The sequence below is a fragment of the Dryobates pubescens genome, chromosome 1 (assembly GCF_014839835.1).
Source record: "Dryobates pubescens isolate bDryPub1 chromosome 1, bDryPub1.pri, whole genome shotgun sequence".
NCBI classification, from domain to species: domain Eukaryota; kingdom Metazoa; phylum Chordata; class Aves; order Piciformes; family Picidae; genus Dryobates; species Dryobates pubescens.
In genome coordinates, this window is record NC_071612.1 from 31,942,211 (window position 1) to 31,969,173 (window position 26,963).

The 26,963-nt window shown below is 47.0% G+C and overlaps 1 protein-coding gene across 1 annotated transcript in view; it reads left to right on the forward strand.

Annotated features, from left to right (window-relative positions):
* The window catches only part of SCFD2 (sec1 family domain containing 2), a 208,510-nt gene that overhangs the window by 45,678 nt on the left and 135,869 nt on the right, over positions 1–26,963 (forward strand). Inside the window, exon 4 of the mRNA XM_009899304.2 lies at positions 10,462–10,637. Within this exon, the coding sequence (XP_009897606.2) occupies positions 10,462–10,637 (176 nt within the window). The remainder of the gene's footprint in view (positions 1–10,461; positions 10,638–26,963) is intronic.

Sequence of the window (26,963 nt, forward strand, 5' to 3'; positions counted from 1 at the left end):
TCCCTTTCTGCTGATGCTGGTGGGGTGGGAGATGCTGATTCTGGTGTCTTCCTTGGCATGCAGTGGAAATGTGGCACACCTGTAGTCTGTTAGAACACTGGGACAGTTAGGAGTGTCAGCACTAAGTGCTTTGTATGTCTGAGGAGATTCCAGAGAGGGCCTCAGGATTTCTTTACATTAAGAAAGGAGCCATCTGGTCCAGCCCAGGCAGGAGCAAGATCGAAGAAGGTAGCTGAAAAGTGGTGTGGAAGTAAAGGGATGAAGCGTTGCTAAGAAGAGTCCGTGCCACAGGCTTTACATCCAAGATACAGTATGTTCTGGTGCGCTTTCAAAGTCTTTAAGTGTGAGGCTGGAGGTGGAACATGGCAATAGAGCATAACTGGGTGCCTTGCCCAGGGCTGTTTTTCCAAGCATAATTGTGTAAGCCTCATCAGTCAGCCTTGCAGAGGATGACTCGGGTACACAAGAGACACAGGGAATTACATATGTGTGTACTCAGGCAGCATCATGTTTTCCATCCCTGTTTATTTGCTTACCACCCAAAATGATTGTTAGGGTAGTCTGAGCTGCAGAGGTCTTCCAGAAACCATCAGAGAAATAGTCAGTCCTGTGAATAATGTACTGAAGAAGAATAAGGACCTCCCTCTGGCTGGGACAGCATGCCAAGAACACGATGAAATACTCAGTGTCTGCAAACATACGTCTCAGTGCTAGATGAGGACATGCACAAGCCACCTGAAACCCTTTGGGTGTGTTGTTTTAAGACAAACAAGTTCATTTCTACAAGAGGCTTAAAGCGTTCAGGAGCTTGTTCAACCAAATTTGCTGATTTCAAGTCCCTTTTGAGTCACAGGGAAGTGCTGTTTGCAAGGATTAGTGTTCATCCAGGGCTGGAGACCCTCTGGTTGTTGGGACTTGGCCTAATATTTATTAACCTGGTGAAAGAAGTGAAAAATCAGGTAATAAAAGGTGGCCTTGGTAGATATTAAGTCAAGATTAAGAAGATTTGAAAAATTCTGGTATGCCAGCATTCACAGAACCACAGAATGTTAGGGGCTGGAAGGGGCCTCCAGAGATCATCCAGTCCAACCCCCCTGCCAGAGCAGGAGCACCCAGGGCAGGTCACACAGGAACACATCCAGGTGGGTTTTGAGTGTCTCCAGAGGAGACTCCACAACCTCTCTGGGCAGCCTGATCCCGGGCTCCAGCACCTTCACAGTGACAAAGTTTTCCCTTCTGTTCCCGTGGCATGTCCTCTGCTCCAGCTTGCCCCTAGTGCTCCTTGTCCTGTCATTGGACATCCCTGAGCAGAGCCTGGCTCCAGCCCTGCACATCTTTATCCCCAGCAATGAGGGCAGCCCTCAGGCTCCTTTGCTCCAAACCCCAAGCCCCAGCTCCCTCAGCCTGTGCTCACAGGGAGATGTTCCACTGCCTGCAGCAGCTTTGTGGCTCTGCTGGACTCTTTCAAACAGTTCCCTGAGGTCCTTCTTGATCTGAGAAGCTCAGAACAGGACACAATATTCCAGATACAGCCTCACCAGGGCAGAAGTTTAGTATAGATGACAGTCTCTAGAAGGCTTAATTCTGGAAGAGCAGGTATCACTTACTTATTAAAAAAGTTTTGAAATCTGCTTTGTTTGGGAACACACCCAGAGAATTATGCAGGCATCCTAATTTAACAGTGAAAGGGGGAAGCTGAATGTTAGAATGCACACAGAAGGAAGTGGAGAAGAGCAAGAAAGACCTGCAGGTGACCATCAGCTCCAGAGAGGATGGGTTTGTTTGTGGTGGATGAGCAAACATTCTTAGAAGTAAGCCTGTGACATCTGCTTTCAGTCTGCTGTAGGCTTTACTGCTCTTCAGGTCCAGAGACAGTGTGGAGAAGGCAGCCAAACAGCATCTCATGCTGGCCTACTTTTCATCTTGCCTAAGAACTAAGCAGGAGTTGGAGCTCTCCACTGCTTCGTTAACAGTTTAAGGACCGGATGACTTTTGAACTGAACTGAAGCTGAGATCAAATTGTTATTCTGGCACTTCCTGCTAAAGAGGGTTGCTGAAACTTCCTGAGAGGAACAAAAGTGTTTTGAGTTAATAATTTCATCTGGCAATTGCACTAACAAGGAGACTTAAGGAGTGTCATCCGCTCTGCTAAATTGCTCTCACTTAGCTTGCGGAACATCCAGGTCCCTTAGCAGTGCTGCTGCCCACTTGGCCTTGTGGAGCGTCAGAGCTTTCTGCATTCCTCACAAGTATCTGGTGTTGGACATGATCACAGGCAAGCTACTGAGAGAGGGAGGTCTGTATTCACAGAATCACAGAGTGGTAGGGGTTGGAAGAGACCTCCATTGATCATCCAGTCCAACCTCCCTGCCAGAGCAGGATTGCCTTGGGCAGGGCACAGGAACATATCCAGGTGGGTTTCGAAGGTCTCCAGAGAAGGAGTCTCCACAACCTCTCTGGGCAGCCTGCTCCAGTGTTCCATCACCCTCACCATACAGCAGTGTCTCCTTATGTTGAGGCAGAACCTTCTGTGTTCCAGCTTGCACCCATTGTTCCTTGTCTTATCATTGGGCTCCACCAAAAAGAGCCTGGCACCTTCCTCACCCTTCAGATATTGATAGACATTGATCAGATCCCCTCTCAGCCTTCTCTTCTCCAGACTGAACAGCCCCAGTTCTAACAGCCCATTCCTAAGAAGAGGAAACCAGGGGCTTTAAAAGTTTTTCAGCTCTTGACTGCCTTGAAAAATCTCACCTGTGAACACAGGTGTGCCAAGGTCCTTTCTTATTCATGGCTCTGTCAGGTGAGAAAAGGACCTCAACAAAAGCACTGTGGCCAGGGAAGCTCAAAACTTCTTTCTTGTTTTTCCTGCATGAAAGTGAGCCAAGTTTAAAGCTGTGTGTGTTTGACAGTTCCTGTAGTCATGGCAAAGCATCCAATCCTTTATGCAATTGCTCACAAAATGTACTTTTGTGCTTCCCTCTTTACTTGTTTGCTTGTCCCCGTGGAGATAATTAACTAAGTGTCAGAAGGAAAAACGAGGGCTGTGTTTGGAACACTACATTGATAATTCTGACCTTTGCTCTTTAGACACCTTGATCATCCATAAATCCTGATGTTCAAAAAAAAATAATGAAAGGCACTTTGAGAGATTCTGAGGTTTAATAATTTGCTTCCACCACTAAATCTGTCATGAAAACTAATTCTGGTCTCGCAGCGGTGCCTGCGTGACACGACGGAGACTGCAGCAGTCATTTGAAATGGAAAAAGAAACTCATCCTCTGGCCTTGTGTCTCCAAAGCTGGTTTGTTCCAGTTAACTGCTGAGGTGAAAGTCTTTCTGTGCCACTCAGCTTGCTCTCATTGCTCAAATACCTACTCCATTACCTGAGGATCCTTCGGGTGACAGCCAGCAGGGCTTCACAAAGGGCAAATCACCTTTGCTATGAGGAGAGGCTGAAGGAGCTGGGGGTGTTCAGCCTGGAGAAGAGGAGGCTCAGGGGAGACCTTATTGCCATCTACAACTGCCTGAAGGGAGGTTGTAGCCAGGTGGGGGTTGGTCTCTTCTCCCAGGCAAGCAGCACCAGAACAAGAGGACACAGTCTCAAGCTGCTCCAGGGGAGGTTTAGGCTGGATGTTAGGAAGAAGTTCTTCCCAGCAAGTGAGGTTGGCCATTGGAATGTGCTGCCCAGGGAGGTGGTGGAGTCCCCATCACTGGAGGTATTTAGGAAGAGCCTGGATGAGGCACTTGGTGCCATGGTTTAGTTGATCAGATGGTGTTGGATGATAGGTTGGACTTGATGATCTCCAAGGTCTTTTCCAACCTGGTTAATTCTGTATTTTGTTCTGCCCAGTTTTTCATTTCTGCAGAATTCAGTGAAACTCTTTGTTCAGAGACAGTAGAAGTTGTGTCTCCTCTTGAACAGCTGCTGTTGTTGCCTTGATGCATCACCAATGTTTTGTTACTCTTTGCACTTGTCTACCCAGCTCCACAGTCTAGAACTACTCAATCTAATCCTGCTGTTTCCATCCTTGTCAGCTGCAAAGGGTTTCTACCTTTAAATTGTGACCAGTTCTCAGCTCTGGCATCTGTGGTTTCATTCCTTGATCACAGCATGTTTTTATCTTGCAGGAGTCCCCAATTCTGTGGCTCATCTCATTGTGTGCTAACAGGCATCATGATTTCAACCCCCTTATAGAAGGCCAATACTCAAAGCAATCCAGCTATGCCTTCTGCTCTTTCTCCATCTTAATGGTGCTTCACACCCTTGTGACAGCTCACATTTGGTACTGCTTAGTACCATCATTTGTCCTGGAAATATGTACCTGGGCACACAAGGACACTCTTCTGTCACCTTGCTATATGCTAGCACTTCTCTGCTGCATCTTACTTGCCACCCACTTTTGAAAGTTTCTTAGATACCTAACAATTCCTCTAATCCTAGCTTTCCCCCCTTAAATATGGCTGTGGTAGTTAATGCTGTGCTAAATCCATGTGGAATATAATCAATTAGTTAACTGGCTACAGGTCAGCTTGATCTGATACTATCTGATAAATGTCCTCTGCATTTTATCCTCCTTTTCTCTGATGCAAGGTGTGTTTTTCTTGGACATTTACCCCAGGCCTTTTCATAGTCCTGGCATCAGATTAATAAAGTAGCTCATTTCCACAGTTCCTTAGACATAAATATTAGCTTTCTTTTTTTCCTAGTCTAGGCTAGTCCCTGTTATCTCTTCCTTCTTATCCTAAGTTTATCAGATTACTAAAATACAGAGCTGCTTGCTCACACTGATTTTCAGTCTGGGACAGAACTGCCTTTTCACTGGTGAGGCTGGCACCCAGTCCATGATGTTTCTGTTACTTCTGTAATGTTTTTTTTCATTCCCTACATTATTTCTTCTTTCTGTTGTCCAAGCTTCTTGCACTACAGCATCACAGAATGGTAGGGATTGGGTGGGACCTGTGGAGATCTAATCCAAATGTTGTTCCTAACATCCAATCTAAATCTACTCTTCTCTAGTTTCAAACCATTGCCACTCATCCTACCACCACAGGCATTTGCAAACAGTCTCTCTCCATCCTTCTGGTAGCCCCTTCAGGTACAGGCAGGCTGCTATTAGCTCTCCCCGGAGCCTTCTCTTCTCCAGGCTGAACACCCCCAGCTCCCTCAGCCTGTCCTGTAGCAGAGGTGCTCCAACCTCCAGATCATTTTCATGGCCCTCCTCTGGACCCTCTCCATCAGCTCCATGTCCTTCCTATGTTGAAGGCTCCAGATCTGGATGCAGCACTCCAGGTGAGGTCTCACCAGAGCAAAGTGTCAGAATCCCCTCTCTGGATCTGCTGGCAATGCTGCTTGGGATGCAGCCCATGCTGCTCTTGTCCTTCTCCAAGCTCACACTGCCTGCTCCTGTCCAGCCTCTCATCCACCAGCACCCCCAAATCCTTTTCCTCAGGGCTGCTTTCTATCATCTCCTCCCCCAGCCTATATTGACAGTGAGGATTGTTCTGACCCAGGTGCAGAACCCTGCACTTGCTCATGTTGAACCTCATGGGGTTCACCTGAGCCCAGCTCTCCAGCTTGTGCAGGGCCCCTGGATGACATCTTGTCCCTCTGGTGTATTAGCACCACTCAGCTTGGATAAAGGAGGATTTGGAGCAGGGAAGGAAACCAGAAATGCTAAGATTGATGCTGTGGGTAGTACAGAAATTAATGTAGCTGAGGAACTGTGAATGGTTAGTTAGGAGCAAAGTACTTGTGCACTAATGCCTGCTCTAGGTGAAACTGCTTCAGCAAGGCATTTGCACCAGATCTCCATAGGTCCTGCTCTGGCAGGGGGGTTGGACTCGATGATCTCCAGAGCTCCCTTCCAACCCCTAACATCCTCTGATCTGTGACCCTGTGACTTTGGTACCTGCACAAACATAGGAGTAATGTTAGGAGCAGAGGATAACTGTGATGGAGCAGGAAGAGAAGAGAGAAGGACAAGGTTGCTTACAGTCCTTTCTGGCAGTAGTTGCCATCTTCTGCCTGTGAATCTCTGGATTTGCTTTGGAAGAAAGAAATGGCAGTTGAACCGTGATGACGTGCTTGACATCCATCTCCTCTTGGTTTCAGAGGACTTCTCTGCCACACTGGAACACAAAAGGACCTGAAATGGCTGAGTGTCTTTAAAAAAATAAATAAAAGGCTGGTGGGGCTGGGATCAGATGAAGTTTAGTCTGTTGTGCTGAAATCTCCCTCTGTGAGCAAGCAGCAGGGAAGGCGACGAGGATTTAGGCTTCAGGAAAAGTCAATTAATTGCTGATTACCACCAATCACTTTCCCAAATTCCTTTCCTCATCTGCTGGCTCAGTTGTACTTAGCAGCCAACTGTCCTGGGAGATTTCTGTGTCGAAATTGGCTGGGGTTCTGGAACCCTGGATCCAAGTGGTTCTGTGGATAGATCACAGCTGAGATTCTGGCCTCTTTAATGCCAGTGTAAGTTTGGTTAATGACTTGCTCAGGTCAGGATTTCTCTTCTGTTTACATAGGTGTTAGACTTTCTTTTGGTGGCACTCTTTAGGGTGGGAAAGAATTCGCTTGTTTATCTCACACTGATCTAGTGCTGCATCTGGATTCACTTTCAGAAGGGATGATATGGAACAAAACCCTTGAAAAATGGTGGTGTTTTTTTTTAAATTGAAATCAGAAGCCTTGACAGCACTCCCATTGTCCCTGTTTCACATGAGGGAAGGGCTGCCAGCTTGGTGTTTTCTCAGTTGAAGCAGAGTCAGAATCTACTGCAACATCTCAGGACTGCTCTACAGGGGTAGAATGACTTCCCTCCTCCTGCTGGCCACACTATTCCTGATGCAGGCCAGGATGCCATTGGTCTGCTTGGCCACATGGGCACACTGCTGGCTCATGTTCAGCTGCTGTCAACCAGCACCCCCAGGTCCCTTTCTGTCTGGTTGCTCTCCAGCCACTCTGACCCCAGCCTGTAGCACTGCATGGGGTTGTTGTGGCCAGTGTGTAGAACCTGGCACTTGGGTGTGTTCAATCTCCTGCCCTTGGACTCAGCCCATCTGTCCAGCCTGTGGAGGTCCCTCTGCAGAGCTCTCCTTCCCTCTAACAGATCAACTCCTGCCCCCAGCTTGGTGTCATCTGCAAACTTACTGATGATGGACTCCATTGCCTCCTCCAAACTGGAAGGCAAAACAAAACCAAAGGGCTGTTTAACCCTCTCACATCATTGCCTTAGAACTGAGTCATGCAGGGGAGTTTTGAAAATACTATTCTAAGCAAAAGAAAGAGAAGGCAAATACCCTCATGTTAAAAACATTCCAGACAACCAATGAATTTAGGACATCAGCCTGTAGAGCTGCCTGGGGTGGTTGTGGTCAGTGTGTAGAACCTGGCACTTGGATGTGTTAAATCTCATCTCAGGACTGCCCCAGGCACTAATGCAGTCATTATCAAAGGTATGCTCCTGGACTGACATCTCCAAATCACCATGTAAATCTGCCTGACACAGCTTGAAAAGAAATAAAACAAGGCTGAAGACTCCAGTGTTTAGTCTAAAAACACCCATGGCTGGGGTTGCTGCTGTAGCCCATGTGAGCTAAGGGTGGAAGCCCTTTTTTCAGCTTTTCCAGCCCACTGAGTGGTGTCAGCTGGAGCTGTGTGTTAATTTGCTGACTTTCATAGAATCGCAGAATCAATAAGGTTGGAAAAGACCTCAGAGATCATCAAGTCCAACCTATTCCCTAATACCTAACACCTCCTGACAACTAAACCATGGCTCCAAGTGCCACATCCAGGCCTTTTTTGAACACCTCCAGCGATGGTGACTCCACCACCTCCCTGGGCAGCACATTCCAATGGCCAGTCTGTCTTGCTGGAAAGAACTTTCTTCTCACCTCCAGCCTAAACTTCCCCTGCCACAGCTTGAGACTGTTTCTTCCTGTTCAGGTTTGATGCTTTCTGTTAAAATTCACATGAAGAGCCTATGTGTTTCTTTGCTTTATTTAGCAGCTTTCCCTAATCCAAAAGCTATTCTAAAGGCCACTATTGATATCAGCTGACGCTAAGAGAAAATGCTTTCAACATTTAGTCTTGAAATTATTTATTTGCCATTTAGGTGATGCTGAGAGGATGGAGGCAGATGGAGAGCCTTGTAAAGTGATGATATAACCAAACACAGAGAAGAAACACAGTGACAGCCTTACCAGAGCTTTCCCTTACGGAAAAACAAGGCATAAAATGGTCAGTGGTGTAAGCCATGAACTTCCTCACACCTTCCTGGCACCAAAGGTTGTCCTGTTTAAGATAAGGGCACCTCCTCACTCCATCTCCTATGGCCCTGGTCTTTAGATCTGGTTTGCCTGAGTAAGATGACATTCTGCCCCTGTGCTCAGCACTGGTTAGGCCACACCTTGAGTCCTGTGTCCAGTTCTGGGCTCCTCAATTCAAGAAAGATGTTGAGTTGCTGGAAGGTGTCCAGAGAAGGGCAAGAAAGCTGGGGAGGGGTCTGGAGCACAGCCCTGTGAGGAGAGGCTGAGGGAGCTGGGGTTGCTTAGCCTGCAGAAGAGGAGGCTCAGGGGAGACCTTATTGCTCTCTACAACTCCCTGAAGGGAGGTTGTAGCCAGGTGGGGGTTGGTCTCTTCTCCCAGGCAAGCATCACCAGAACAAGAGGACACAGTCTCAAGCTGTGCCAGGGGAGGTTTAGGCTGGATGTTAGGAAGAAATTCTTCCCAGCAAGAGAGATTGGCCATTGGAATGTGCTGCCCAGGTCAGTGGTGGCGTCCCCATCACTGGAGGTGTTTAAGAGGAGAGTGGATGAGGCACTTGGTGCCATGGTTTAGTTGATTAGATGGTGTTGGGTGATGGGCTGGACTCCATGATCTGTGAGGTCTTTTCTGACCTTGTTAATTCTGTGATTTCTGTTGTTCTGTGATTACTGGCAGAGAATCTCAGTCCAGACTTGCAGTCAGGCTGCTGTTTTGACACCATTTGCATGTTGATGGAATGATTGCCTAGAGTGATTTTCTTGGGGCAGATGAACTACTATGGACCTTCCTCCCTGGAGCAGGTCACTGCCAAAATACACACTGATTGAGCAGGTTAGTTGCCATTTTGATGTTGGATCAAACAATTGCTAATTCTGTGGTGTTTGTCTGGCCTGAGTGACTCCCTCATGCCAGGTTGGATGAGGACTTGAGCAACCTGGTTTGGTTTGAGGTGTCCCTGCTCATGGCAGGGGGGTTGGAACTGGATGATCTTTAAGGTCCCTTCCAACCCAAACCTTTCCATGAATTAATCTATTTTATGCTCTTCTATTAAAGAGAGATCTTCAGACCAATGTATGGGCCCTGGGATGTTTATTCACAGAATGGGTGAAATGATGCAATGCTGACTGCAGCTCAGAAGCTGAAGAGTCATGCCTTGGAAGTATCCCTTCCAAGAAGAAAAGAATAAGATTCCTTGAATCACTAACATTATTTCTGGGTTTGTTTTGGGTTTTTGTTTGAGTCAGTACTGATGAAAAATGCATGCTCAGGAAGTGGCTAGAGGAGGGTTTGGTGTGAGGCACAAGGCTGACAAATTCCATTTGGTCTCTATTTGAAAACAGAAAGGTCAACCATTGTGTAGAAGTTGTTGTCAAATATTATTTGCCTAGCTTCAATTAATCATGGAATGGTTTGGGTTGGAAAGGATCTTGAAGTCTATCCAGTTCCAACTCCCCTGCCATGGGCAGGGACACCTTCCACTACAGCAGGTTGCCTGGCCTTGAACACTTCCAGGGAGAGGGCATCCACAACAACTCTGAGCAACCTGTTCAGTGCCTCACCACCCTCACAGGAAAGAATGTCCCTCCATGCCTGAGAACAAAAAATGCTATTCACCCTTTATGTCTACATCTGTTGTGCCTGGTTAAATATCTGCCATACACCACAGTTCCTAGATGAAATCTGCAGATGACAGCAAGCTGAGGGCAGGTTGTTAGAACAAGAGGACACAGTCTCAAGCTGTGCCAGGGGAGGTTTAAGCTGGATGTCAGGAAGAAGTTCTTCCCAGCAAGATAGATTAGCCATTGGAATGTGCTGCCCAGTGAGGTAGTGGAGTCACCATCACTGGAGGTGTTTAAGAAGAGCCTGGATGAGGCACTTGGTGCCATGGTTTAGTTGATTAGATGGTGTTGGGTGATAGGTTGGACTCCATGATCTCTGAGGTCTTTTCCAACCTGGTCTATTCTATTCTATTCTATTCTATTCTATTCTATTCTATTCTATTCTATGAAATATATCTTTCTCTTCACCTCTTGCTGCAGCTTGGGGCTCCCAGCAATTGTAATGAAGCTGGGCTCAGTCTCACAGTAGAGAGAGCTTCTGAAGTTCTCTATAACTCATTCTCTATCTAAAAAAAGCAGATATTTGTGTTTGCCACCACTGACTGCTGTGCCCTCTTTTCCTTTCCACAGGTAGAGTCACCCCAGAACAGCTCAGCTCATACATTCAGCTGTTCAGAAATAATCTCAAAGCTTTGGCGAACCATTGTGGTCTTCTACAGCTCGTGCTGGCTGCAGTCCAGACCTTGAAACACCCTCAGACTGCCAAATGGGACAACTTCCTTGCCTTTGAGAGATTACTTCTGCAGGTACCTATATGCTGTGGATTGATTTGCCCTAAGGAAAAAAGGCTTCCTTTCACTTTGGGATTGAATTTTTGGCGCTTGTATTTCGTTAGGAAGCAGGAGAAAGCTGCTCCTGATCACCAAACTGGTGAAAGGAAGGGGAGCCTACATGCTTGGGTGTAGTTCTTCAAGGTGAAGCACATGAATAATCTGAGTTGGGTGATGGTTTTACATCTGTGAGAAGTTTCAAGCTAATAGAGCTTTTTGTTGGATGAGATCATAGAATCACAGAATTGTCAGGGTTAGAAGGGACCTCAAGGATTATCCAGTTCCAACCCCTCTGGCATGGCCAGGGACACCTCACACTACATCAGGTTGCCCAGAGCCACATCCAGCCTGGCCTTCAAAACCTCCAGGCATGAGGCTTCCACCACCTCCCTGGGCAATCTGTGCCAGTCTCTCACCACCCTCATGGGGAAGAACTTCTTCCTGACATCCAATCTCAATCTAACTATTTCTAGTTTTGCTTCATTCTCCCCCAGTCCTATCACTCCCTGACACCCTCAAAAGTCCCTCCCCAGGGATAGATTATTATTTTCACTACCAGTCTGAAGATGCTTCTTGAGGTCAGATGCTGAATCAGGACTCTGTTACTCTGAGTGTAAAACTTGTGTAACTTACAAAGCAGTTGTACCACAGTAGGAGATTCCATGCACCCAGGGAGTGAGTTGTTTTCTCTTGCTTACAGCTGTCATCTGCCCTCAGCTTTTCCCACCAGCACATTTTTTATGGCATCCTGTTGGTGACCACAGTATTCTTTACATACCATTATGTTCACTCTTGGATTTCTCTCAGGAAATTAAGATTTAGTGGTACATTGAACTCTCTCCTACTAACCTTTGGAGATGTAGTTCTAAAGAAAGGAGGAGTTTGTCTAGATTAATTTCTGCTGAAATTCAGGGAAGGCTCAAAACTTGCCTCCCTGTGCTGTCTCTTCTGCCATTGTTGTGTTTTTTAGAGGAACCATCTTCTGAAGTCCTAGCAAGAGGCAAGTCTTCATGAGCTTTAAATGTGTCGTGTGGGGCCTCAGCTAAAACCAGATAGTGCTGCAAAAATTAGCTCTTTGTTCAGATGTTGAAAACCAACCAACAACCCAGCTCTGTTACCTCTGAAGGTGGATTCCAGAGATGATGAATGATATTGGGTTCTCTGAACTGGGCTTACACACAGAGGTTTCAAATGCTGGCAGAGGTCTAAGAGGCAGAAGTGCTGGGATTTCCAGCTGGAGTTAAGCTGGAGCAGGGTAGATTCAGGTTGGGCATTAGGAGGAAGTTCTTTACAATGAGAGGGGTAAACCATTGGAACAGGCTGCCCAGGGATGTGGTTGAGACTCCATTCGTGGAGACATTCAAGGTCAGACTCAGTATGGCCCTGGGGAGCCTGGAGGTGTCCCTGCTGACTTCATGGGGGTTGCACAAGATGACTTTTGAGGGCCCCTTCCAACCTGATGCAATCTGTGATTCTGTGATACAATCCTCAGTCCTTTGAGAAGGCTCTGCCCATGTTTGATGTCTTAGTAGTCAGTTAATTTCTGTGACATGTAGGGGGGGCAAAAATGCAAAACTTAAATAGTAGCAAGCTCTTGGTTTTATTTATTAAAAAACCCTGTTCTCCCTTGGCAAGACTGAAACATTGTGTGAGACTCCTGCTTTCACAGAGTCACAGAATGGTAGGGGTTGGAAGGGATCTCCAGAGATCAGCCAGTCCAACCCCGCTGCCAGAGCAGGATCACCTAGGGCAGGTCACACAGGAACACATCCAGCTGGGTTGTGAAAGTCTGTCTGGGCAGCCTGCTCCAGTGCTCCATCCCCCTCACTGTAAAGAAGTGTCTCTTGTTAAGAAACAGCACCTGATCTAGCAGAGGGGGTTGGACTGGATGACCTTTGGAGGTCCCTTCCAACCCAGACTATTTTATGATTCTCTCTCTCAGATAAAGGAAGTCACTGCAGCCTTCTCTGGTTGTCTGCACTGGCAAGCTTGGGACTGGCAGCCCAGAGTCCTGCAGTGATTCACATCACGTAGCGCTTCTCAGAAGCTGGCTAAGTTCCACCTTAAAACCAGTTCAGCTTTAGAATCAAAATAAAGCTGCAGGCTCAGCCTTGTTTTCACAACAACAGACAGCTGCCTATATAAAAGCCACTCAGTAAATTGTTGGGACGTGGAAAGAGCAGAGGAAAGAAACAGCCAAACTGCATCCTTCCTAACCCAGAAATGGATAACAAGCACTCTGGTAGTCATAGGTGGCTTTGGATTACAGCCACTGCCTCCCACCCAGCATATGAGGGTAAAAATGTAGTAGCCAAAGCAAACTTTGTAGGCTAACATTTGTGACTGTTCCTTAAGCCCCTGCTCCTTGCCAGTAGTTCAAACAGCAGTTCTGAAGTGCACAATCTGTGCAGCCTGATGCCTTTTACTAACTCTGGGTGCAGGACAGAGCCTGACCTGCACTATCTGCTTCTGAGACCACACCTGCAATACTGTGTCCAGTTTTGGGCTCCCCAGTTCAAGAGAGAAAGGGATCTGATGGAGAGAGTCCAATGGAGAGCTGTGAGGATGGTTGGGGAACTTGAGCATCTCCCCTGTGAAGAGAGACTGAGAGCCCTGGGGCTGTTTAGTGTGGAGAAGAGAAGGCTGAGAGGGATCTGATCAATGTCTGTCAATAGCTGTGGGGTGGGTGTCCAGATGAATATGCCAGGCTCTTCTTGGTGGTGCCCAGTGATAGAACAAGGAACAATGGGTGCAAGCTGGAACACAGGGAGGTTCCACCTCAGGGTGAGGAGACACTTCTGTATGGTGAGTGTGCCGGAGCCCTGGAGCAGGCTGCACAGAGAGGTTGTGGAGTCTCCTTCTCTGGAGGCCTTCAAAACTCACCTGGATGTGTTCCTGTGACCTGCTCTGGGTGGCCCTGCTTTGGCAGGGATAATTGGAGTGGATCATCTCTAGAGGTCCCTGATTTTCTGTGATTCTGTGACAGGGGTTTGTAGGAAGAGCAAAATACTGAGAGACCCAAAAGACATCTAAGATACTTTTATTTACCATGAGGGTGATGGAACATTGGAACAGGTTGCCCAGGGAGGTGGTTTGGGCTCCATCCCTGGAGATATTCAAGGTGAAGCTTGACAAGGGCTCTGGGTAACCTGGTCTAGTTGAGGATGTCCCTGCTGAGTGCAGAGGGGGTTGGACTGGATGACCTTTGGGGAGCCCTTCCAACCCAGACCATTCTCAGTGCTGCTGAGAAATTCTTTAGAATTATTACACTTAAGATATTTAAAAATAAGAAATCTTTCCAAATCCTCAATAAAAAGAATCCTTTCAACATCAAAGCAATATTGTTGCTATCCTATATTAGAACCATGTAGAAGACAGCTGTTTGTGAAACATCTACTGGGAGTAACATTGTTAGGCTTGGACAGTGTAGGAATGGTACTGTAGATTTTTTCACTGATGGATGCATGTCAGGCTCCAGGTGATGCCAAAGGAGATAACCCAGTAGAAACAACTGGTGTTAGAATGCTCAGATTGCCCCAAAAAATAAATCTGCACAGTTTGGGAATTTCTCTCTCATCACTGGATCTCTCTGAGGGGTCTCATGATTCTCTGCTTAGTCCAATTCACACTTTTCAGAAAAAACACATTACAGCATCACAGTCTCACAGTGCATTAGAGGTTGGAAGGGACCTCCAGAGAGCATCCAGTCCCCCCCTGCCAGAGCAGCATCACCCAGGGCAGTCCCCACAGGGATGCATCCAGGTGGGGTTGGAAAGGCTCCAGAGAAGGAGACTCCACAACCTCTCTGGGCAGCCTGCTCCAGGGCTCTGGCACCCTCCCTGTGAAGAAGTTTCGCCTCATGTTGAAATCTTCTATGTTCAAGCTGGAACCTGTTGTTCCTTGTCTTATTGCTGTGCACCACCAAAAAGAGCTTGGCCCCCTCCACTTGTCACCCACACCTCAGCTATTGATAGACATTGATCAGATCCCTCTCAGCCTTCTCTTCTCCAGACTAAACAGCCCCAGGGCTCTCAGTCTCTCTTCACAGGGGAGATGCTCAAGTCCCCTAATCATCCTTGTGGCTTTCCCTTGGACTCTCTCCAGCAGGTCTCTGTCTCTCTTGAACTGGGGAGCCCAGAACTGAACATAGTATTGCAGGTATGGCCTCATCAAGGCAGAGTAGAAGGAGAGCAGAACCTCCCTAGCCCTGCTGGCCACACTTTTCTTGCTGCACCACAGGACAACATTGTTGATGTAAAACCTTTAGTCTAATTCTTACATGGAATTACCTTTTCTGTTCTTCCCTTTACTCCTTAGTTCACTCCTTTCAGTTGATGTTGCAGGGATTCCCTTCAGAAAATGGCCTGGTAGGGGTAGAAAGAAGCCTACTCCCACTGCTTGGCCACAATTCAATATGTGTAACTGCATTTTTCAGGCCTATGTTGTCTCAGTAAGTTTTTTTACATTCCTAGAGAGGATTTTTTCTTTTGACTGGAAGTCCAATGGAAGTTGGTGCAGCTGCACACTTTGAATTGTGCCCTCCTTTACTGAGATATGGATGAATGGCCTGAGAGCATAATTGGATTTTGATGGGATCATGGCCTTGACCTCAAAGGAAAGAGTATCTGGTGCTAAGTAATGCATCAGAAGGATTTGTCTTGTCAGTCACAAGCTTTCCCTGTGTTCTGCTGCTCTACCTCTGCACATAATGGAGTTTTTACTACTCAGAAGTTTTCATTGCTGTGAGAGTTGAAACACTATATCCTAGTTACCAAGGAGGTACTCTGCCAAACTGCATTTTCCACCTCTTGAGGTCCTCTTTCTACTTTTCTAATTCTCACCCTCCTTAAAACTGCTAAGTGGGAAGGGGAACACAGCTAAATGCTGCACCATGCTGCCTGGAACTCCCCTGTATTCCTCATATGGCTTCTTTGTTCTCCTCCCAGGGAGGAGTTCAAATTTAGGGATATAAGAGAAAGTAAGAAAATCATAGAATCATAGAATTGTCTGGAAGGGACCTCCAAAACTCATCTAGTCCACCCACCCTGTAGTCAGCAAGGACATCCTCCACTAGATGAGGTTGCTCAGAGCCCTGTTGAGCCTCACCTTGAAGATCTCCAGGGCTGGGGCCCCAGCTATCTCCCTGGGCAACCTGGGCACCCTCATGGTGCAGAACTTGTTCCTGACATCCAATCTGAATCTCCTCTTACTTCAAACCATTGCCTCTCATCCTGTCACTGCAGGCCTTTGGAAACAGTCTCTCTGCATCCTTCTTGTAGCCCTCCTCAGGTATTGGAATGCTATTAGGTCTCTCCAGCGCCTTCTCTTCCCCAGGGGGGACCTTAGAGCTGCCTTCCAATAGCTGAAGAGATCCTAGAGGAAGGCTCCAAAGGGACTTCTCCTAAGGGTGTCTACAGACAGGACAAGGGGGAATGGTTTGAAGCTGAGGCAGAGCAGGGTTAGACTGGATCTTAGGAAGAAGTTCTTCAGTATGAGAGTGGTGAGACTCTGCAACAGCTTGCCCAAGGAGGTTCTGGCTGTCTCCTGCCTGGGGGTGTTGAAGGCCAGGTTGGATGAGACCTTGAGCAGCTGAGTCTAGTTGAGAGGTGTCCCTGCCTGTGGTGGGGAGGTTGGAGTAGATGATCTCTGAGATCCCTTCCAACCTAAGCCATTCTGTCACCCCATGATATCACAGTGGAAAGTATCTTTCTGTATTATTACTGAAGAAATGTGTTTGAGTTTGGACTGGAAGACTACAAAGTGTTGCTCTTGGAGCTCTTATTAAAAAGCAAAGAGATAATATTTTGTATTCAGAGAAGGGTCATTCAGAGCCTCTAAAATGAGCACTTGATAAAGAAATGGAGACATGTCTACATCAATAAAACTTAAAAAGCCTTGTGGTAAGAAGAGGCTAAACACATTAAGTCAATGGGAGCTGTTAAATTAATGTCCTGTGTACAAAACCCAAATTCTTGCTGTAAAAGAAATGAATCCAAATGTACAAATATTTGGTTGCAATGGAAGCCAGCTCTTCAGGATTTGACTGGGGAGGAGAGCAAAAAAAACCTCTGCCGCCTCCTCTACACATGCCCATAGGGTTTTGTTAGACGTTTAACCAGTTGATAGCTTTTTCTTCCCACATGGAGATTACAGAGCAGTTGATATCTGGTTAGCCCATGCTGCAGAAGGGCAGCAGGATTTCATGTCAACACTTGGCACCAGTGATAACCCTAGCCCTTCACCAGCCCTGGGTAACCCCCTTGGGGAGCTACAGCTCTGCCTCTCCCTTGCCATTCTTTCTCTTCTGTGACTTTTCTTCATAGACAACCTTCCTTATCCTGGGCTGCACCAAGAGAAGTGTGGCCAGCAGATTGAGGGAGGTGATTCTCCCCCTCTGCTCCACTTTCACAAGACCCACTTGGACTACTGTGTCCAGGTCTGGGGCCACTATTACAAGAAAGATCTGGAGGTGTTTGAACATGTCCAGAGAAAGGTCATGAGGATGATCAGAGGCCTGGAGCTCCTCTCCTGTGAGGACAGGCTGAGAGCGTTAGGGTTGTTCAGTCCAGAGAAGAGAAGGCTCCAAGGAGACCTCATTGTGGCCTCCAGTACCTGAAGGGGGCTACAGGAAAGCTGGGGAGGGACTTTTTAGGATGTCGAGGAGTGACAGGACTGGGGAGAATGGATCCAAGCTAGAGGAGGGAAGATTTAGATTTGATGTTAGAAAGAAGTTCTTCACCATGAGGGTGGTGAGACACTGGAAATCGAAGCTTCATTCCTGGATGCTTTTAAGGCCAGGCTGGATGTGGCTGTGAGCAACCTGCTGTAGTGTGAGGTGTCCCTGCCCATAGCAGGGGGGTTGGAACTGGCTGATCCTTGAAGTCCCTTCCAACCTTGAGAACCTGTGATTCTGTAATATTAACTGCTTGCTTGCTGGAAAAGAGAACATTAACTGGACCCAGTGGCAGATCACCCTGGTCCTGCTCTGGCAGAGGGGTTGGACTCGACAATCTCTTTGGGTCCCTTCCAACCCCTGGCATCCTGTGATCTTTTGATATGGAGGGCAAGGCCTTTAGGAAGCAATGCATTGCCCTAGGCTGGGCAGTTTTAAAACTCAGCTTGACAGGGTGCTGGGCCAGCTCTTTTAAACTCTACTATTACCTAGAATGGTTGGAGCAGATGATCCTTGGGGTCCCTTCCAATTTGGCATTGTGTGATTCTGAGACCTTCATGCAGTGCCTTTTCAGGTGTGGCTTCTGTGGTCACAGGTAAGCAGTGCAAGAGTGCAGATTCCCTTAGTCCATCTTTTTGCCTCTTAACAGAAATTCCACCCATTCTTCAACCTTTGATGGACAAGCTAATTGGTAAGATTTTGCTGAATCAAGTCTGTTCCACCACAACATGAGGAGGAACTTCTTCACTATGAGGGTCCCAGAGCCCTGGAGCAGGCTGCCCAGAGAGGTTATGGAGTCTCCTTCTCTGGAGCCTTTCCAGCCCCATCTGGATGTGTTCCTGTGCGACCTGTGCTGGATTCTATGGTCCTGCTCTGGCAGGGGCTTGGACTCGATGATCTCTTTGGGTCCCTTCCAATCCCTAACACCCTGTGAGCCTCTGATCCTGTTATTGTGGTGTTAGTAACCTCAGTAATTTGATGTTAATTTTGTGTTACTGGACAGGCACAGTGGTATATGGATGGAGGTGGGGAGGTGGGCAGCACTATCTTGGCTCAAGCATTTCACGTTCTGTTAGTTTTGTTCATTATGATCCCTGTTATTTTCATTAAAACACCTGTTTGGTGTAATTTTGGGGGATGCTTTCAGTCAGGATGGTTCACTCAGCTTCTCATAGGCTAGTTTTTTTTTTAAGATCATAGAATCATAGAATGGTCTGGGTTGGAAGGGACCTCCAAAGGTCATCCAGTCCAACCCCCTCTGCACTCAGCAGGGACATCCCCAACTAGATCAGGTTGCCCAGAGCCCTGTCCAGCCTCACCTTGAAGATCTCCAGGGATGGGGCCTCAACCTCCTCCCTGGGCAACCTGTTTCAGTGTTCCACTACCCTCATGGTGCAGAACTTGTTCCTAACATCCAATCTGAATCTCTTCCTCTCTAGTTTGAAGCCACTGCCCCTTGTCCTATCACTACAGGCCTTTGCAAACAGGTTTGTCACCTAATAATCCTAACTGGATTTTGCCCCTGCTATAGGTGTGGAGCATTTACCTTTGGGTTTTGTCTGCTTTCACTGAATACATTACAGTCCTTACTTTTAGGGTCCATGTGTTGTCCCTAGGTAAGATTCTAGTTACTCTTGTAACAATAATGAAATCAATACCACAGAGCACAGTCTCTAGTGAGAGCCACAACATTATGGCTGTTAGGTCAAAGGCAGTAAATCAGAGCTCCAATCTCTTGCCTGCAAACCAGCTGGGTAGTGCCAGCACTGTATATCTGGGTTTGAGGGGGATTATATTACTCTGTCATGTTAGTTTTCCTCATTTTTTGGGAGGATATAGTTGATTGTTTCCTACAGACTGGCAAGGAGAAGGCGGAGAAACAACACAAGTGAAAATGAAGGAAAACTTTGCCGTGGGTGAGATCCAAAATTAACAGTGGTGCTGCCACGTTGCATTCCCTCTGTCTCTTTCCACCTTAATGAGTTGCATATTTCCCTTCCCACTGGCCCACGCACTTCCTTGGCTCACAGACATTGCTGGGCACAGGGTACATGCACAGACACACAGGTGCACACTGAACTGCTTTTCCCACAGTCTGCCTTGCCTGGGTGTTATTCAGTCCCAGCCTGGAAAGCAGACAGACCCAGTGGCACAGCACTGATCCTTAGGTGTGAGCTAAGCCTCTGTGATTGTCTTGTGGCCCACAGAATATGCCCCAGCTACAAAAAATAAACTTTGGTGTGTCTTGACATGCTTGTGCAAACATCTTTATGGCTGCTGCCTGCAAATTGCAGCTCTTACCTCTGCATCATCTGTTCTTCATCATGAAGCTCTTTGAAAGCACTACTGTGCTCAGGCTCTGAAGCTAATCTTTTTCCCCAGCCCATTACTTCCAGTAGGAAACCCAAGTATATTCTTCATTTGATTTTGCTTACTTGATGGAAAACAAGGTGGTGTTTATAGAATCACAGAATCATGGCATGGTCTGGGTTGGAAGTGACCTCCAAAGGTCATCTAGTCCAACCCCCTCTTTCCTTCTCTTTTTCACCCCAGCTGCCCCCAGCTAAAGGAAATACTTGCTCCATAGCTAGAAATTGCTCGCTTTAGCCTAGTCTGAGCCTTCTGTAGCATGATTTTATCTGAGTTGGCTCTTCCACTACCCTCACACCAAGAAGGACATAGAACTGCTGTAGCTTGTCCAGAGAAGGGCAAGCTGGTGAAGGGTACTGGAGAGCAAGTCTGGTGGGGAACAGCTGAGGGAACTGGGGTTGTTCAGTCTAGAGAAGGGGGGGAGCTGAGGGGACACCCAGTTGCTCTCTTCAACTCCCTGAAAGGAGGTTGGAGCCAGGTGGGGATTTGTCTCTTCTCTCAAGGGACAGCTGGTGGGATGGGAGAAGGTGCCCTCGGGTTTTGCATTGGGGGAGTTTTGGGTGGACATACTGCATCCAGTTTGGGGCTCCTCAGTTCAAGAAAGACAGAGAACTGCTTAAGAGAATCCAACAGAGAGCCACAAGGGTGCTTAGGGGACTTCAGCATCTCCCCTGTGAAGAGAGATAGAGAGCCCTGGCGCTGCTTAGTCTGGAGAAGGCTGAGAGGGATCTGATCAATGTCTATCAATACCTGAGGGGTGGGGGGCAAGTGGAGGGGGACAAGCTCTTTTTGGCAGCACACAGCAATAAGACAAGACACAACAGGTTCTAGCTTGAACATAGAAGGTTTCACCTCAGCATGAGGAGAAACTTCTTTACAGTGAGGGTGGCAGAGCCCTGGAGCAGGCTGCCCAGAGAGGTTGTGGAGTCTCCTCTGGAGACTTTCCAACCCCACCTGGATGCATTCCTGTGCAGACCACCCTGGGTGATCCTGCTTTTGGCAGGGGGGGTTGGACTGGATGATCTCTGGAGGTCCCTTCCAACCTCTAATGTACTGTGATAGTGTGACTGAGGGAGTTCTTGGGGACTGGAGCAGGCTGCCCAGGGAGGTGGTTGAGTCCCCTGGAGGCAATGGAAAGACACAGTTTGACTCTGGGCTTGGTAGAGTCGGAGGATAGACTTAAAGTCTTTTCCAACCAAACCCATTCTATAAGAATGCTTTGTTAATGAAGAATGCACTAGGCACAGGAGAAAAGGGGCGGGGGGAAAAGGGAGATTTCTCTCTGGGTGTCCCACCCTGCACTACCCCATCCCAGAGCATTTACTTCTGTGTGCCTTTCAAACAAACAGCATCTGGCCCTGTGAGTGTTGCTGTGAGTCCCAGCAGTCATGTTGCCTGCAGAGCTGAAGGGCAGCAGGCACACCTAAAAACTTGTACAGTGTTGGCTAATGAGCTCTGACAGCCCATTTGTGCAACTGTGCCTAATAAGCCACGAGGACACTTCAGTGCTGTTTACCTCCTCTTGCTCTGCCTGTCTGAAGCACAGCAATGCCGTTTGTTCACGTTAGGCAGTTCAGTATAGAAATCCAACTTGGACTGGGGAGGGGAAGTATTTCATAACTCTGCAGCAGGTTAAAACATGTGGTTGTAGTTACCAGCAATACATGGCTCAGGATAGAAACCACTGCCATTGAGCACAAACTGGCAGGTTCATGTAGGTTTGGCCTTCAGGAGAGTGAAATGGAGGTACCAGGTAAGTAACAAATGAAAGCCTGGGGAAGGGGAAAGTTTCACATGCTTTTTTTATTATTTTTTTTAACAAGGGCATTTGTAAGAGAAGAGGAAAACTGCCCAAGACGAGAAACTCTTCAAAGATGTTGGCCAGTGCCAACTGCATGAGGTCCAAGAACTCAAAGTGAAAGGTCCTGCATCTGGGTTGGGTCAGCCCCAGGCACAGATCTAGCCTGGGTGCAGACTGCGTTGAGAGTAGCTCCAAAGAAAGAGACTTGGGGATGTCGATTGCTGAGAGGCTCACCATGAGCCAGCAGTGCCCTCATGCAGTCCACAAGGTGGCTGTGTGCTGGGCTGCAGCCAGAGGAGTGTGGCCAGGTTGGATGAGGCCTTGAGCAGCTGAGTCTAGTTGAGAGGTGTCCCTTCCTGTGGTTGGGGAAGTTGGAGGAGATGATTTCTGAGGTCCCTTCCAAGCTCAGCCATTCTGTGTATCTCTGTATTGCATTGTCTGACTCTGGTTTAGTTTCACTTGCTCCTTCACTGCAGAGCAGAGGTTGAATGTACCCAAGGCACAGTGTGCCACCATTTAACTGGCAGTGGCCTGTCTGCATGTATTGGCAACAGATGTGTAGATTGGGAAGCCACCATGCATTTCACGGGACAGTTGCTGAGCTGTCTATTATCAGGATGCAAGGCTTCAATGTTTTGCTTTGGGTTCTAATTTCACCCAGTTTTTGCAGCTACAGGGAATGAAACCTTTCCTGTGTGATTTCAGCCAGTATAAGGCTCTCAGTTTGAACTCCAAATGTCAGCGTCTGCAAACGGTTTGGTTGCCCCTGTGAAATGAATTCTTTCCTAGCCTGTAACTGTGGGCACTGGTGTGTTACCCAGAGCCTCAGTAAGATCTCTGTTAGAGGTGATCACTCCTGGAATAAGAATTATTTCATTAGTATCTGACGGATGGACTTAGAAGTAAAGATAAGCATGGATCAGTGAGCCCTTCCTCATCCTACCGTCCTTCTGTCAGTCAAAAGAGGTCACCCAGTTATGAGACACACCACTAAAGCACTCTTGCAGGGCACTAGTTATCTTGTCATCTGCCTGCAGGTGCTGTTCATAGGAGTTCTTATTTTGATCAGATATGCAGAGGCAGAGGACACCTTTCAATCTGTTCCCCCTGAAGTGCTTTCAGTAAGCAGCGGCACGGGAACTGCATCTCAGATGTAAAAACACAAAAGCCGGACGCCCTCTCGCAGAGGCAGCAACATCTTTCATGCAGATGGGCTCTGAAACAACGCTGCAAACAGCAACCCCTGGATGTCCAGGTGGCCCGTTCTCTGCTGTCCTGAAGAACTTAAAATACTGGACAGATTTCTGCTTTTCCACCCATTTGCATGTCAGCTTGGTGTGATTACTGGCGCACGTTGTATTGATTCCACTTTATTGTCGCGTTCTTCCCTCGCATTCAAGGGCCACATCTGCTCCACATCTGGTGAACATTCAAAGGGCCTTTTGAAAAAACATCCCCATGTTTTTGCTTCTTAGAGATGCTTATGGCAAATACCACGCTCTTGCATCTGCCTCCACTGTTGGTTGCAAACGGGATTCGCCAGGCTGTCCAGTTGCAAAACCGCCACAGGTAACCCAATGCATTTCCAGGTAACCAGAGTGAATTAACAGCTTGACTGCTGGTTCCTGTTCCTGCCCCTGGAATCACCATGCCTCCTTGTTCTGCTCAAAGCACACTGGGCTGTGCTGGATGTGTATCTCTCTCAGTGTGGGAAAAAGGGACAGCAGGAAGAAAACAGCTGCATTTTTGGGAACTGATAGGAAGCCTCTTCTTTAGAGTTACTCTAAAATATCTTCATGCTCCTGATGAGAACATATCTTAAAATCTGCTGGCACAGCATTCAATGTAGAAAGTCACAGAATCACAGAATTGTCAGGCTTGGAAGGGACCTCAAGAATCATCTAGTTCCAGCCCCTCACACTACAGCAGGTTGCTCACAGCCACATCCAGCCTGGCCTTCAAAACCTCCAGGGGTGAGGCTTCCACCACCTCCCTGGGCAACCTGTGCCAGTGTCTCACAACCCTCATGGGGAAGACCTTCTTGCTAACATCTAAATCCGAATCTCCCCTCCTCTAGCTTGGATCTATTCCCCCCAGTCCTATCACTCCCTGACACCCTAAAAAGTCCCTCCCCAGCTTTCTTGTAGGCTCCCTTCAGATACTGGAAGGCCACAATTAGGTCTTTTCAGAGCCTTCTCTTCTCCCGACTGAACAACCCTAACGCTCTCAGCCTGTCCTCATAGGAGAGGTGTTCCAGCCCTCTGAGCATCAAGTCCCCTGTGAACTACAACTTAAAACATTCTGGAAAAGGTTGAATGTTTTCCTCCAGATCTGTCAGTCCTGTTGTGGTTTGGTGCATTGCTCAATGCATTTTATGCTGCTGACTGCATGCCTCTTCAGCATGCTTCATGACGTTGCATCTACGGTGAGCCTCTCATGGTGTGAACTTGTTCTGAACACCATCTGCTTACAATACATCCCTGTACTAAATCAGTTGCATGCAAAGAAGATTGCAGTGTGCTTTTCACACATTATTTATTATGTAGGGCAGAGTAAAAAAAAATTGTGATTAGCATCCTCTTACATTTCACCCTTAGGTGCATATGGTATAAAATCTCATTTGGAGATAACTAAAGCCAAACTCAAACCTGAAACGTGTTTAGTTGGGCTTAAAATGAAGGAGAAAATACTCTCCTGACTCAATAATGAACTTCATTTCTCTTTGGGGACTTGACTTCTGACACAGAGAGAAGGCCAAAATAAAAACCAGAGTGAGTGAGGGCCCCGACTTGAGCCTGCTTTTAATTAAGCCTTGCAAAGAAGCTTTTCTGCTAAAACTCTCAGGTTGAAGAGTTCATGCAAAAAAACTTCCCTGTGGCTTGCGAACAGCCAAAGTGGGGACATTCAGACACATTTTTGAGTAGTTTAAACCAGACAAAAATGCAAGTGAGAAAGTCCACATTCATTATTGAATACAGTTTTTAGCAAGCCTTTCTTATTCCAGTTACCCTCTTTCCCCGCCCCCCTTCTTTTTAGTAGTAATAGTAGTATTCTGTGTGTTTCAGTTTAAAGTTTTCTGCCACTTGAAGATGTTTTGATATTAACAGACATGAAAACTAAATTGCTTTGGTTTCCTTTTTCTCCTCCTTGCACATAAGTCTGGCCCAGTTCAGCCAGACAGGGTTACAGTGCACAAGAAATGTAATACATGCTGCAAATCAGGATTCTTGCACCGAGGCAAAGGTCAAAGTCATTTTCTTGTTTGTTTGTTTTCAAAGGGATTAAATAAATGTAGCTTTACCAGGAGGAAAATGAATAGTGCCTATTGCTCAAGTCTGGCTTTGAAGTCCAGGTATAAATGGGAGCAGACAGTCGTGTCTGGCGCACCAGCAGGGATCACTGCAAAAGTAAAGGTTGCGTGCTCGCCGTGCAAAGTGCTGCTGGCTGTGCAAGCCTTCTGCCAGAGCCCTTCCACCAGCAACCCCAGACGAGATCTCACACCCTATTCAAATAAAGCTGTGACAGGCTGTAAACAGAAGGGGGTGGGATCCAGTTAATGGCAACAGTATAGCACTAAAGAAAAATAAATAACTCCCTTCTCCTTGCAACTGGCAAAGGCCCAAATCCTGAAACATCATCAATCATCCTTGATGACTAGATGAGATCATAAACCCAAGGAGGAAAAATAAACTTGAATGGAACTTAAATTGTGATTGGCACAGTAGAAATTAACTTTCACCCAAAACAACGTTTTCTTCTTCCAAAACATTTCTAATTGCTGCCCTGCCCAGCTTTTCCCCACCCATTGCAGGGCGCCCAAGTGCTCCTCGCTGCTGGTAGATGTAATCCTTTCTCTTTCCACGTAGGATTCTGCATATGCTTTGGGGCTTTTTTTCTTGTGGAAAAGCAAACTGCTTTTGCATTGCTTCCAAAAACACATTTTTAAGTGTAGTCTTCATATAAGTGCTGAACATCATCTTATTTGTAACCTCATCAGTCAGCAGGCTACCAGCTGAATAATGTAGCAGCCATGGAAGGCTGAGGAGCAGAGGATGTTGTACAGAGCAGGAGAGGAGCTCTGAAAAGAATCTGGTGGGGGGAAAAAACCAAACCTTCCTGGGAAAAATAATGTGAAGTTTCTTTTTTTCAGTTCCTCAGACATCTACAGCTTATTAGGAACAAAATTCACACCCTGGAGACCAGATTTGTACTGTCAGGAAGACTGACTGGATGGTTTCATTTCTACAGCTGTTTACGTTTTGCAATGTGATTTTATTTTATTTGCTTTGTTTTAAAGTCTCTGTATAATTTCTCTTGAGAGGGAAAATTGTTCTTCGTGAGCTGATAGCTTTAGATACTCAATTTAAGTTCTGGAAAGTTGGGAGACCTGGTAGAAATAATCCAAAAATGCCACCAACAGCATGAAGTCCTCAGGCTGTGAAATCAGCTTCGGAGCTGGCAAGCTACATCTTTAAAGACAAACCAGCGTGTCATGAGTGTTGCAGTCAGGCAGTGATCACTGCTAACAGTTTGAGAAACTTCAGGCACATGGTTGGAAGAATAAGTTTGATGGATTCATTTCTTTGGGTGGGTGGGAGGGAAGCAAGAAGCAAGGAAATTTTGTAGCTTTAGATCCTTGCTTTTGAGGCACTGCTGCATGCTGGCTTTTGGGGGCATGTACAAAATAAAAGGAGGATATTAATGGAATGGAATGGACTAGAATAGAATAGAATAGAATAGTAGAATAGAATAGAATGGAATTAACCAGGTTGGAAAAGACCTTGGAGATCATCAAGTCCAACCTATCACCCAACACTAATCAACTAAACCATGACACCAAGTGCCTCATCCAGGCTCTTCCTAAACACCTCCAGTGATGGTGACTCCACCACCTCCCTGGGCAGCACATTCCAATGGCCAATCTCTCTTGCTGGGAAGAATTTCTTCCTAACATGCAGCCCAGACCTCCCCTGGCACAGCTTGAGACTGTGTCCTCTTGCTCTGGTGCTGCTTGCCTGGGAGAAGAGACCAACCCCTACCTGGCTACAACCTCCCTTCAGGGAGTTGTAGAGAGCAATAAGGTCTCCCCTGAGCCTCCTCTTCTGCAGGCTAAGCAACCCCAGCTCCCTCAGCCTGTCCTCACAGGGCTTGTGCTCCAACCCTCTCACCAGCTTTGTTGCCCTTAATCTGGTTCTTAGGGGTCTAACTGATGCCAAATTGGCAAAGATTGAGTAGGAAGGGAGCTTGGCTACCCTCTAACCTCCTCAGCTTTGCATACTTCCTTTATCAGTTGTGTAGATAAGGGCTTTAGCTTCGCCACGCTGTCAATCTGGCCCTTGCTCTAACACGAAAACACTGAATTTAATTATGTAGCTGTGGGCCTGGGTTCAGCCATTCCACCATATCAGATGTGTAAAGTGAACCTCTGCTGGAAATTAATGTGTGGTACTGATGAGTG